At 30.9% G+C, this 14,940-nt stretch overlaps 1 protein-coding gene across 1 annotated transcript in view; it reads right to left on the reverse strand.

Moving 5' to 3' along the window:
* Nucleotides 1-14,940, reverse strand: part of LOC124368994 — a 130,552-nt gene that overhangs the window by 18,007 nt on the left and 97,605 nt on the right. Inside the window, exons 3-4 of the mRNA XM_046826591.1 lie at nucleotides 11,142-11,176; nucleotides 4,859-4,990 (exon numbers count right to left, since the gene is read on the reverse strand). Of these exons, the coding sequence (XP_046682547.1) occupies nucleotides 4,859-4,990; nucleotides 11,142-11,165 (156 nt within the window). The 5' untranslated portion in view covers nucleotides 11,166-11,176. The remainder of the gene's footprint in view (nucleotides 1-4,858; nucleotides 4,991-11,141; nucleotides 11,177-14,940) is intronic.

Consider the following 14,940-nt stretch of genomic DNA (forward strand, 5'->3'; position numbering starts at 1 on the left):
GTATAAAATGTTAGACAGACTTTACAATATGCAAACTAAACCTTATTTTGTAAGGGAAAAATAGAACAAATGATTTATAATGTGCTTATTCAAATAGCAAATGTTCCGTTAAAAGGTACAATTTCTTAATTCATTCTACTATTATAAATAGAGTTTTAAAAAAATATTCGCATACATTTTATTGGATTTCTAATCTAACTCCTAATATAATATACAATACTCAAATTGTATAAATATTGTACAAAGCAATAAGTAGTAAAACGATCGCAAAGATTCTCAGCAGGTATGCCGCTTGTCGTCAAGGTGCCTTTGCTATGATCACTTACTCCAAGCAAAATAGCTTTATTTATGTACTTTAGCGAGTTTTGTGGAAAGAGAGGTGGAATTCCAGGGTCGACGTACCGTCAGCGTGAATAATGTACTACACTGTACAGCCTCATGTTGGGCTTAGGAATGCCAAAGGCTCAAAGCGAACGTACTTTTCACTTTTTACTAAATATAGTTTAAATAAAAGGTTAACAAACAAACCAATAAGTCTGAAATATTTTATTTTGAACTGGTAATGGTAAAAATTCAGTGGTAATAATTATATTAGATGAGTGTTTAAATGTTACTGAATATATCCTACAGCTCTTAAATAAACAAACAATATATCAATATCTGATAGAATTTAAATTAGGTTGCGATAGGATTCTATATTCTATGTTTTAAATTTCATTAAACTAAATATCAGAAATGAAAGACAAAATTTGTATTACAACACATTTAAATGGTAAACTCACTTATAATTTAAATATAAAGCTGGGAAAACTTCATATAAATTTACGCAATCACTCCACTAAAACTCAATTATACACAACAATGTATATTCCGTGACTGAAAATAAAAATTGGTTTATTAAAATAAAAACCAAAATATTATTTAAATTATGCTTGATGCTACTTACTTATTTTATTAAAGCCTTTTATCAATGTTTTGTAGGAATGCAAAACATGTACTGCTGCATAAAGAACTGAAAAACTTGTAAATAAAAGCTAAATTTAATCTGGTTTATCTTGTCGGTGCAAACGATATTCAATATCTTGAATCTATAAAGGAATTTCAGAGTTAAAAGGAAAACAGCATTGGAATTGATTGTACATATTTATTTCCCTCTGGTAATGTAGATTTAGAAACCTCAATATTACTTTTTCAGTCAGCCATTTCCCATAGACGTCTTGGGAAAAATATGTAATAGCCTGAGTGGCAGAGCAAACATTACACGGTACAACATGGTACATAACCGGTGCCACGGTTACATAACATATATTTAAATACTGACTGTAATGTAAGTAAGGTGATGGGGGTACTTTACTGGTGATAGTTTCACGTGTAGCAATTTCCTGTAGTTTATTCAGTGGAAATAAGTTACTACTAAAAAAATTCAGTATTTTTAGAAACCCATTTGCAGTTTTTCATGACGAAATAGCCGTAATGTGAAATAGTATTTGGCCTGACACCAACTTTTCTCATTTAAGGGGATTTGTGACAGAAAATAGATAATAATCATGATTATTTTTAAGTTTATTTGGGCATCTTGTTTATTGGTTATATTAAAAGATAAATAATTACTCATGTTTCTACATCATTAAAAACATATATATATATATATATATATATATATATATATATATATATATATATATAATTATTTTATTATGTTGAAACATTTGATATAAAAGTTCCTTATTTTCACTAAATGGTAATTCTTATGAAACTTTTGTATTTATATGAAGAATGGTGACGTAAAAAAAGATTTTAACAGTCAACTGATCAGCTGATTTCACATAATGGTGAATTAATATGGAATAAACCATTTTGCTGCTGCTTGTTTTATTATTGTTTATTATATTTTCTAACTAACTAATTATGCGTAGAGTTAAAAAAGTGGGCAAATTATTGCACCTTAAATAAAGAAATATTTTTTAAAAAGGTATGACGTGTGGTGGTATTAGATTTAGTGTCTAATGAAATAGGAACTGATGAAAATACTGATGAATATGATGGACACATATATGTCTAGATCCCGTGTCTCTAGAGTCAATAGCACAGTTTCAAATAACAGGTTTGAAGATCTCGACAAACCTATAGGGTTTGCGCTTTACATTACATATAGTTCTGTAGTATACGTAGACATTCACATGAATATCAATTAGTGGATATAAACAAACTCACATAGTTCTTAGAAAAATTAAAAAGCCCTTAATGTGTGTGCGTGTAGTCTGCAATGAAAAGCATGTTGGATGAGCATAATTGTTATTACTGTAAATAGTTCTTAAAAATTTTTAATGTGTAGTGACTGCGTTGAAAATAATCTTTCAATACTTCAGAACAAATAAGAAAATGTGACAAGGACTCCACACTACTGTCGTTTGACGTTAAATGGAGAAATGAAAATTGTATAGTTTTATTATTTGGCTAAGCAAACTTTCGATCAGCACACACACACACACACACACACACACACACACACACACACACACACACACACACACACACACACACACACACACACACACACACACACACACACACACACACACACACACACACACACACACACACACACATACACACACACACACACACACACAAATATATATATATATATATATATATATATATATATATATATATATATATATATGTATATAGCAATCAATATATATTTCAATAGACGTGCATAGACGTTCATATATATATATATATATATATATATATATATATATATATATATATCACTATTAAATTGATGCAATAAACATAACACCAGGTTTAAATAAATATAACAACCATAATAAATTTTAGAAGGTCTGAAACTTAAGGAAAAACGTTCGTAACAACAGCGGGAGGTTGGCATAAAAGTTTTCACGCTCAGATGCTAGATATTTCCTATTCCAAATAATATAGCCATAGGGCTTTACAACTTAAAGTATGTACGATTAAGTTATTTGTGACTTTGAAAATCACATAAGGTGTTACGGTTCCTTTAGAGATATTACATTGTTGATTGATTCAATAGGCATACGAGTATTTCTAAAAATGTATGACGTGATTTATATTTCCATTAGCAACTATAGTACGGAACGTTAGCCTTTCAAAAATAAAATAACGAAACTGATCAAATTATTATAAACGTATTAATTATAAAGGACGGTCTATAACGTTAAGCATTTTAATATCTTTACTGTGATCGATTCGTTTCACATATATGGTATTTAACAACGTCACATGGTCCATGTTGGTCATGTTAAAAACATACATGATGTCTATTCTGATAGAAAATTGCACATATAAGTATATGCTCACAAAGTTTTTTTTTCTAGCTCTTGTAATTGCCTTGAATCACTGGAAGAGTATCGACAGTGATTTACAAATAGCTGTATTCCAACAATAGAAGTGTTTTCTTACAGTTTCCAATGACTTTCTGATATTAAATATCAGTGGCAACATTGCAAATCAGGTATGCCTTATTGAATGATTATTTTTTTCTAATATAAATTGCTAAAAATCCAGTTTTAGATATAAATGTAAACGGTTCAGATATTCAAAACCTTTGTTATGACTTTGTTATAGGATTCGCAAGTATTCCTTCAATAACTCGGGGGTTTGTCCCTACAAGGAATATTATCCTTCATGGCAGATGGTAATTCACTCTTGATTACGCTGATTCAGTACTACGTTGAATGTTTTGTGATAACGTTTGCCATAGTGTTTGTATATAGTGTTGGAGAAAGAAAGTGTCTACACCATCCCTACTTTAATAAGGTACTCGTACTTGCAAACGATAAAGCTATGGATTTTGACAGTATCTTGTATTTACCTCAAGGTAGGCTTTATCTACAGAAGCCCCACTCTTTCGGAATATGCCATAACTGCTATTGAACGGTCTCCTATTATTTACATTCACTTTTTGGCTTACTGCTACGACTGTTCGGCAGTTGAAGACCGGATATTGTACAAGGAAATTAGCTTAATAGAGATTTAAAGGTATAATCCGTCAGTTTTTCACATAAAGTGTTCTTCTTGACATCTCAGATAGAAGCCACGAGCTATTGTAGCCAGTTCAAGGTGGCATTATGTAAGGAGAATCTATTATATAATCACAGATTTATATTATTACATGGAGACATAGACTGAAAAGTACTATGACTATATTGTCTGTATTGGAGATTATATGATGGACCTTTTGCAATCAGACACATTATAATGATATAGCAATTTTTACAACAGCCGTTACCCGACTTTAGCCGTAATTTTACTATCGGTGTTTCATGCAAGTGTCACATATATTTTAGTTTTTTTAGTATTGATGTAAGGTCATATTGAATTGTTATGCTTTTTAGAAGAAAATATATTTAAACATTTACAATATACTCATTTTTTATGTACACATTCATCATATGAGAACAAACTTTATAAAATATCAAGCTAAACATATTCAAAAACATTTAGACTTGAATTTGAAATAAATATCTATATACGTACAAATAAAGCTTTCCGCTCAATTAGCTTTTTCAGTATTTGAATAATGTCTACTTCAAAATACAAAATTTTCCATTTTAAATGGCGTTTTATATCGTTTCATTGACTTCTAATACGTATTTATATTCTATATTGGTATTTTATACTGGTAAATATGTTCGATAAGAAGTACGAAACCAATTTAATTACACGATGAGGAATTTTACGAAATTACTGGAAATGTGTATTTATAAGTTTATTAAATAGTTTGGCTATGCCAGTCTGTAATGGTTGTGCTTATCCAAATTGTCTGTTACGGGTACATTTTACTAAATTATAAAATAATGAAAGTTACCTGGAGAACTCTGAGTCTCAGGACAACAGCAAAGGGGTAGCCCGTGAAACCAGTGAGGACACGATCCTCCGAGGGTGTGATGTCGACGCATTCCTGAACCTGGAGCGAGTCCTTCCTGTGGTTTAAGCGACTCTGCAAGTAGCGAGCAACAGTTAGACCAAATAAAAACTACCTATTTGATGTAATTACAGCTACAAAATGTTAAATTAAATTCTATTGCACAAGTTGTTTAGTGTGCTTTATTAAATATTTTTGTAAGACAAATGTAATATTATTCCAGAACATAATGGTATAATTATGAATTTTCCAACAGTATTGTACTGTAAATTAACTGAAATATAAATGTTTAAAAATTAACTGAAGTAAAATTAAATATCATAGTTTGTTACAGTTATTGCATTGTTTTACTTTGTACTAATATTCAACACAATATATTATGTTATAACTGAAATTCATGACTATATATATATATGATGGATATTGATTTCAAAACACGTAAAGCCGGCCCGGCGAGTTTGTTGCCTTCTAAGGGAGTGTCTTTCATTCTAGAAAATTACATAAAAGCCAATCTTACACCACAAAGAGGTTGGAGTGCAACCTTCCATTAGAGCGACAAAGCGATCTGAAAAACTTCGACGCCAGCAAGAAGTCTTCTGTGTTTTTACCTGTTACTAACTTTTTAATCTCAGTATTCAATGAGATATTGTTTAAAAACCATAATGATTATTTATAAAATAAATTCAATACATTTCATTCGCGTATAAATGACCTTGTCCTATGATAACTCTTACATCAGTTATGACTTGGCAATTTTCTTTTATGTAACGGGTGTCCCACGAAGAGATTTAAGGATTTGATTACATATTACTTGCCCAGTTATGTACCAAACATTTTCAAACTCTACACAGTTCATTAAAGAGGGTTTAAAAGTATTATGTGAGAATTTCAGCTCTCTAGAAATTGTTGAAACAAAATTGTGGCATTTTGAAAAACTATAATTTAAAAACAGTAAGAAAAAACAGTATTTTTGGTTTTATAACATAGCCAATTGAAAAACCTACAATCTCAGTCTACAATTATTCGAACTGTAATCCATCCACAGCGATACACTGATAACAGCGCTTAACAAATTAATCTTAAGCTCTTACAAAGAAATTTGCGGCATCTGTAGAAGTTCCTCTTCAATTGATTGTTTCTAGTCCTCATCATTATTGATGATACGAGTAAAAACTTTTTTCTTTTAGTAACCCCATAGAAAAAATCACACACAGTTAAATCTGGGGATCGGGGTGGCCAACCTAAAAAGTCACTTCCACGTCCAATCCAACGGCCTTGAAGGCTTCATTTAGTAATCGCTTGACAGGATTTGCGAAATGAGGAGGAGTGCCATCTTGTTGGAAGATTTGCTTGATTCATTTCTTGAACCGTAAAATAAGGCAAGACTTGTTCATTTAAAACCTGTTCATACCTATTCCCAGTCAGTGTACTGTCTGAAATGTCGTAAGATAGCACCCCATTACAACTGACTGCTACCCAAACAGTAATTCCTTTTGATTTGAGTAGAGTCTGTTCAAGAATGTGTGGATTAATGGTGTTGTAATAATTACAATTATGCCTATTTACAACAGCATTGTGGTAGAAAGTGGTCTCGTCTGAAAAAACATTTTGAGTATGCCAATTAGGATCCAGCTCATGAACCTCAATGATACGAGAACCTCAAATCTCCTGTCCGGATCATCTTCAAGAAGATTATGGACAGATGATGTATGGTACTCCAAAGTGAGTACCAACATACCAACTTATAACACAACATATCAACTCATTGCGAAGTTTTGTAAATATTAGTCACCGACACTAAAATTATAAAGCTTTCTGTTTACCATTGGGGTTACAAGGAGAACCTTTGGGCTAGAAGAGAAAAATGTAAATTGTTTCCAAACCGAACTTGAAATGTTATATTTATTGAAATGTGCTATTGGTGTTTGAAACACCAAATTAAATATGGTTTTATTAGAAATGGATATATATCAGACTTGACCGCCAATATAACATCCAAGTGCATGTCTGCAATCACTGATAAATAGAACTCAAGGTCCGGTTTACGGCTGTTATCAGCTGCCCCCTTTATTGTACTCCCGTCCTATCACTTTTCACAAGCAATACTGCTGTGAATAACATCACAACACTGCAGGTGACACCTCCAATGAGTTTACTATTCATTTCATACAATTTACTTTGAAAGCTATTGTTTAGTTTAAGTTCTTATTTATTCGCTCTTATTTTCTCGACTTATACTTTATTACTTTCCAGATACAGATCCCCCCACCCAGGTCTAGCTGTCATGGCCTTTATCAGAGTATTCAGATATCATACTGTTTGACTGCATTACGATATGTTATTTTTCTCACTTTTGTTTTTCCTATTACCATCTTTATGACACTCTTTTCGTAGCTTCTCTATAAGACAGTTTTAATTAAAATTTTTCTGTTTTTAATAAAATGTAACTATTGTTTTATAGGTGTTCTATGTTTGCTCATGATTCTTTTTTTCTTAACATAATTTCTTTTGTAACGCAATGAAATTTTCAGTTAATCTCTATCCAGTAGCAAATTATTTGTATATAAAGATCTCTCATTAAGTAGTATAGGTTCTAGGTGATAGCACATGTTGCAATCCTCTTTTTTGCTTTGAATTTTGAGGGCAACGTTAACCATTGCACAGGTGATGAAGTGGTGGAAATCAGTAAGACTCACCTATCCTATAAAACTCAGTAGCATCATCTAATGTTCTGATATAGGTAGGATGAGAACTATATCAATATTCATCAGTAGTACGTACCAAAGCAATCTGCAGTCGACTCCTGAAGTTACAAGGATAATGATGTGATATGGTGAAAAGTGATGCCTACTGCTGTTCCGTATCCTATTAAATCATTTTTTGGTTTATATGTATCGAAAATCGAGATTAGTGACAGAGTTTATTCCCTAAAATAAAAAAGATAAGTGAGTAATATTTACACCTGAAAGACGCCATGAAATAAATACACTGATTTATCAGAGCTTGGCAAGATGGTTGTGTTTCCATAGATTTTTAATGAAGGATTCCGCTTTAAGTATAAAAAAATACAACATGCTAGATTTACGTGCATCATTTTGGTTAACCGGATCTTTTCGTAATATTTACCTGGAACGAGGATTTTTCCAATTTATTGAACACTTAGGACGATGCACAGAGAGGCAGTACATGAGGAAGAAGCCTTTATCTCTAGCACATCTAACAAAATTCTTGAGCTGTATGCTATCATGCTGGTATCTTGCCAAGTTAGAGACCTCATAAAACTACTGGAGCAATATATTGATACTCTTGCTAAAAATTTTAGAAAATGGAGATATTAAGCTCAATTTTCATCATATAGACACGTATTAAATCATTTAAATAAAAATAGGTTCCCATGAGCTCCACAGGTACTCTTACTGTGTTGTTTATATGATGTCATAACAGATCGCGAGAACCCGTGAGGAACACGTCGTAAATATTAGATATATAGCTTGAAATATGGATAGATAGATTTAAATATTTGAGCACAATGATGAATATAACGGTGCTCGATATTGATAATACTCGTATAGGAAATTATTATATAATGGACCTCGTGCATTAAAGAGGGTCTGGGGTCATAAAATGTTGAATTATTCTAATGAATATCACAGTTTTAAGCGATCTTAGGGAAGAGGACGACAACAACGTAACAATGTACAAGGTGAGTTCTACGGTTGGAATCGCTTCGAATGAAGCCGCACTTACATCCAAATATTTCAATATCTATAAACTATAAACACGTACAAATACAGCTTAAAACGAACTTTATACACCCCCGAAGTATGTTACATTAATTGTAGGGTAAAGAAGGTATGGAGGAAAGAAATGCTGACAATACACGATTGCCCTCAAGTGTTTATGTTTCCCCTCTGACAAACGTATCAATGTATTTGTTGAAATGAACAAAATGTTGGAAACACATACAGAATAGGTGTCTATTCTGTACAAATTAATAATTATATTGTATTTTAGAATAAAGAAACATTATTTTTCGGTCCTTTATTACTACATTATTCAATGTATTTAGTTCAATTTACAACGAATTATAACAAAACAAATAGGATTGTAATATTTTACGAAAATATAAACATTAAAGGGGTTTCAGATTAAATATATTTGATGGAATAAATCTGTTTGAAGACATATCACTCGAGTTAAATAAAATATTATTAATAAAGAAAAATATCAGCAAACAATAATGCAGAAATAAATGTGAATTACATAAAAATTTGTCAGTCGGTTGCGTTTTTAAAAGTAGTATAAAATTTAATACAGTAAATATATATAAATATGATACAAGATTAAAGAATTAAACAACACGTTACTTTGAAATTGAATCCCCCGTTCACTTATTTCAGAATATATAAACATATTACTTTTATTAAATGCTCGAAAAAATCTTATCTACAGTTCTCCGTCGGTAAAGCTTTCCTTGCATTAAATAACAGGTCGCCATTATTCATTTTAATGATTTATTCAAATATTAAATATCAATTGTAAAATATTAAATTCAACAAATACTCCTGAACGTTAAAATAACTAATCTAAACCAAGGCTTTATTAAAACAATATTATTACTTAGTAATAAAATTTGATCAGTCGTTTATATATTCACACATCAAAAGCTCATAACATGAAAAACTTTTTAATCTGTCAGATTTTATAGTGGTTTCATTTATAGTAAATTTTAAATTCATTAATATTCCTATTTGTATAAAAGATAATTCATGAAATTAATGCAAAATGTAAGGGAGCGAAGTAATTTCGCTACAAAATAACATTATTATACAATATTAGTGTCAAGAACGTAGAGTTTAATACACCGTTAAATTGCATGTTACCACCTTACAGCTTAAATCACCCTTACTCAACTCTGATCTACCGAAACCAATTACGTCGCGAACTTAGCGTACTTTGTTTTTTACATGTTCCAAATCGTATTACCACTACCTACGTTTCTAGATCAATAAAAGTTTCAAAAATATAATTTAGTTTACAATATGTTGTAAATTTAAATGGGAAAACATTAATTATTTTTCTGTTTCGTGTACTTACGCTGATGTTTCGCTTTATCTTTACCATATACAGTTATTAAACATAACGTATTTTACTAAAAATATACTTTAGTCGGGTAGATAATACGTTATTTTCAACTATAAGTAAAATTACTGCAAAACAGTGCACGGAAAATGTAAATATTCCAAATAATAAAATACCACCGTAAGGTAGTCTAATCTTGCATACATATACGACATGACTGTATAACAACTTAATAATCACTTCTAGTTATAGCTAGTATGTTGTAATGATTTAAATTGGAATTAGTTTATGTATCATTAAGAGCCCGGCAAGGCTTTCTAGAAATTTGGTCCTTGTCTGTACTAATAACCGTTCATCCGTATGATCATATGTGTGATAACTATCGATACAAAAAGTCAAAGAGTTTTGAAACTTGGTACATAGGTTACTCTTTATCCAGAGTAGACTACTCTTAATTTTGAGACAAAATATCGGGAAATCTGCCTGTCTGTCCGTCTTGCTGTCTGTGCTTTCATTCTCATTTATTACCTAAACTATTCTCAGGACAAAATTTCTAAACTGGTGGTTCACATGGGTTTTACAGTTTGTGAGTAAATCTTAAATACAATTTATTTAGACTTAGCAATCAATAACTCCTCCGTGTTACATCAGGAGTGTAATAAAAACTCATGGTCTTATTAATACCAGAACCCGTAAGAAGAAACTCTTCTTGAAGCAAATACTCTTATACGTTTGGATTTACTATTTCCTGTATAGAAAATTAAATAAAATAATAAACATTAGGAATCACTTACCCAAACCCAAACTCATTACAGTTAACATATTCATTGATAAGGATAATTACTTTCGCATATTGGATTACCTATTTGTTATGTAACCAACATTTCAATAACCAATATGAATATTTTTTATAATTATATGATGATTTTTACATGATTTTACATGCATTAGTGTTTTAGTGTTGCAAATTCAACAACAGAAAAACATTTTTGTTAAACAATTAATAAAACATTTAAAACTCAATCACTAATTAGATGAAAATTCAGTTAGAAAATCTAAGGTGGTATCAGAAAAATGTCCCTCGTTATAAGGCATAGCACCTAACTGTTGTAGATGAATTTTCAAATATAAATTCAATACTTACTCCTTTGTGATCTATCGTCTTCATGTTGCCTTCACCTGTAACAAGATACATTCCTTTATTTACATTTTCGTTACGAGTTTCAAAAATATATGTACAGGTCATACTTCAAATATTATGCCTACTTTTTATTATACCCCCATAACTTTTTATTGACGCCACTGTTTACTTATATTTTGGAACACTTTTCTTTTTCGCTTATTTGCTTTATGACACTCAAAATTTACTTCTACTAATTATCTATATAATAGGGATCACGTAATGAACTAAATGCGCTAAAACTATTTCACCATTCTTAAATTAAAAGATTATTTATTCTTAGTACAAAAACATCCTTTCGCATAATCAGTAATGTAACTTCCCGAGAGTCACGTAGCATCTCAAATTACTTACATCTCCAGCGCTGTGTGTGCTTTATACGGTCGTGACCTGTCATTCCATTGCGTAATAATAGCGACAAGTGACAGGGATGTTCACAATTATTATACAAGTGCCGGAGAAAACTACTGAGTTTCTCAACACAAGCTACAGATCCCAGCCATATCCCAATTCAGATGAGTGTCAAATTTGCACTAAAAACAATACAATTCATCACCAATGAAGTAAAATGTAATGCCAAACGTATTTTATTCTATAGGGGAGTTCCTGTAACATAACTAATGTCAACCAGGAGGTGAAATATACGTCGCAAGTTGGAAGAAGAGCAACTCCATTGAATTTTAATTAATTAAACCTATTTTATAACTTTTTTACTAATAGATTGTAGATTTATTTTGTCTTTAATGTTTCATTTACTGTGTGTCTATAATTTAAGGTTACACATTTAAAGCTTTCTGTCATGATTATTTACTGGCCGATCATTTGACACTTTTCAACAAGAACACTAAGAAAATGTACTACTATATTATGTTGTCAAGATAAATGGTGGGTGAATGAAAAGTATTTAAAATTCAATAAATACATTGTACTTTGATGGAAACTGCTTTTACTAAATACCGATGAAAATGTAATAGTAAAAATATTTATTCTTAAATCAACAAACAAAAACAGTGAACTAGAAACGTAACAACCATAAACAAATAAACACTTAATTGATCAAACTGTATCACGAAGTTTATTGAAAGATAAAAACAGAGATAGTCAGACAAGCGACAAATGTCATAATAATTAAATTTATCACACTAGAGCATTATTTAACTGAACAATGGACATTGGAGAGTGCGTACTGTGGACATTCTGTAAGATAATGGGGACAAGTAGCATTGGGAGTGTGAGTGCAATTTAGACGTTAACAACTTACCGTAAGTTCATCGGCTAAGTATTGCGAAAGATTTCATAGACCTATCACGAGTGTAGACGACCAGAAAGCTGACCTGGCGATCACGGGTAATTCCGAGATCGTCTTATGCAATTTTGTGAAACAGAATATAATAATGATTAGTGCTGTTTGAAGTATGAACAAACCTTTTGTTGTTTTACTGAAAACTTTCCGCCACTAAAATTCAATTGTATGGTCATAAATATTAGAGCTGTATCGACTTACCAGGTCACTTTCATGGAACCAAAGAATAATTTAAAATTTGTTTTGAAAATGTCAAATCCACCTTAATTTCAGCAAAATTCAAACATTACTCAAATGTATTAGCAATATTAGCGAGCAATGTGATTTTCATAATTGAAACGTATATCGAAGAAATGTTACTGCATTTAAAATTTGTGTCTGTTAAATTGAATACGCTTACACTGAGCCAATGCATAACATAAACAACTTGGTGTTACATTAAAGCCTGTTTTTAGTAACGTTCACTTCAGCAATGTCATCATACTGGAATATTATGATGCTTTTATTCTTTGGTTCAGTGTTGCAATATTCTACTCCCTAGATTCTTGTAGTATATATAAATTGATTTGAATCATATATTTAGGTTTTCATTAGTAACAAGCTATAAAAAACTATTAGTATTTAGTACTTATCGCCCAGTATTCTTTTATTTCCAAAAGTAAAAATATAATTGACTTATACATGTGAGATGGCAGGATGTTTCTTTTTATTTCTTTCATGATCTTAAATGTATCAAATTGAACAGTCGATTACAATTCTGGATAACTATGCCAACTGATTGATTAATATTTTGTCATTTTTAACTATTATTTATTTGCAATAACCTATAAAATATATTTTATTCTAACATAATATGCTTAACATACAGCTTCAATCACCTTATTTTAACGCCATATACAGATAAAATATATGCTCATAGGTATTAAAAAGGAAAATATAGGTTAAATAAAAGAAACCTTTACTGTTTATCTTTAACAGGATTACGGTTACATTGGTGGCTTATCAATTGTTACTTATTTTATGATCTTCTAAAATAAAATAAGCATGTACGACGGAAGTACATAAAATTTAGCGATTGTTGCTTTGAGTGACAAATTTGCACTCATTAATCACACCGGAGAAGACATTTTATAAATCAGTAGAATTTATTATAAGATGCCCTTAAAATATAAGCTTAACGAGTATGTTGCAGTTCTTATCAATGGTAGGTTTATTAAATACTATTCACTTTTAATAAATATAAACAATTTCTTTTTTAAAACAAATGAATAATTATTAACTGAACAAATTAATAACGATGAACGCGTACAGTTGGCTTGCCAATAATAATTAATGACCTACTGGTTTTGAATTTAGTGTGGGAGAGTGATAAAATATCTTACATTAACTTGCCTTTACACGTGCAAAATTTTATGGTGGGAAAATAGACAACATTAATCCAATATTAGAGTAGAATATGTTACACAAAACTACAGGGTTTTGTACGCCAGTAAATACATTTCAGCCTTCAGAGGTGACAGTCATTCGTTGTATCACTTTCAGGTATTAAAAAATTACAATTTTCTGTATAGAATGTCGCTGACTAAGTTGATGTACGTAGCCTTTAAAAGTAAACCCATAGCTAAATCCATAACACTTAAAATGTTCAATGATATATTTCTAAATAAAGTGCTACCTCTAACTTAACTCCTCTGCATGCCGATGATAATGTAAGCTGGTATCTCGAAGTGTTCAATTTGAATATTGACCACAAAATGAAAGTTGCCACGAATGTTAACCACTAAGTCCTTGACAACGAACATGAATAAACTAACCACAAATTAATTAGCTGTAAGGCTAGCCAATAATTAATAAAAGAAATGGCTTCACCAGAAGAGTTAAGCACGTTCAACTGGCTTCAAGCATCAAAAACAGAAGATAAGAACTTAATTACTTTTATTATTTACTATATTTTTATTTATTATGATTAATATTTACAAGCCTTTCTTGGCCTTATAACTATTATATAATGCAAAATTAATACTATAGGACACAAATAGAGGAATTTAGCACCGTGAGTGAGGCATTTCTAACGAAAAATCACCACACTTATACAAAAAGTAGGTAATTACCTGAGCCGTGTAAAAAATAAGTGTCCATCACGTTTGTTTTACCGTAATATCAAATTGTATTACTGCGTTTTTATAATCCAAATATTTCATAGCTTCCCAAGAATGCATTACGTTATCACTCGTACTGTGATATTTATTGTACAATCGAGAATTCATAGTGTAGTTTTAAAAATGTATGTCCAAATAAGTCTCAATACAGAACATGTAAACCTACTACTGAATTATCAATAATAACACGAACCATACACATACATATACTTGTGTTCTTTACCCTCCTTGTACGATAAACAGTCACAGTTCACTAAGTTTATACTATACTAGGATGCTCGTTGCGGCTTCGCCCACTGCG

Source organism: Homalodisca vitripennis, chromosome X (genome assembly GCF_021130785.1).
Source record: "Homalodisca vitripennis isolate AUS2020 chromosome X, UT_GWSS_2.1, whole genome shotgun sequence".
Taxonomy (NCBI): domain Eukaryota; kingdom Metazoa; phylum Arthropoda; class Insecta; order Hemiptera; family Cicadellidae; genus Homalodisca; species Homalodisca vitripennis.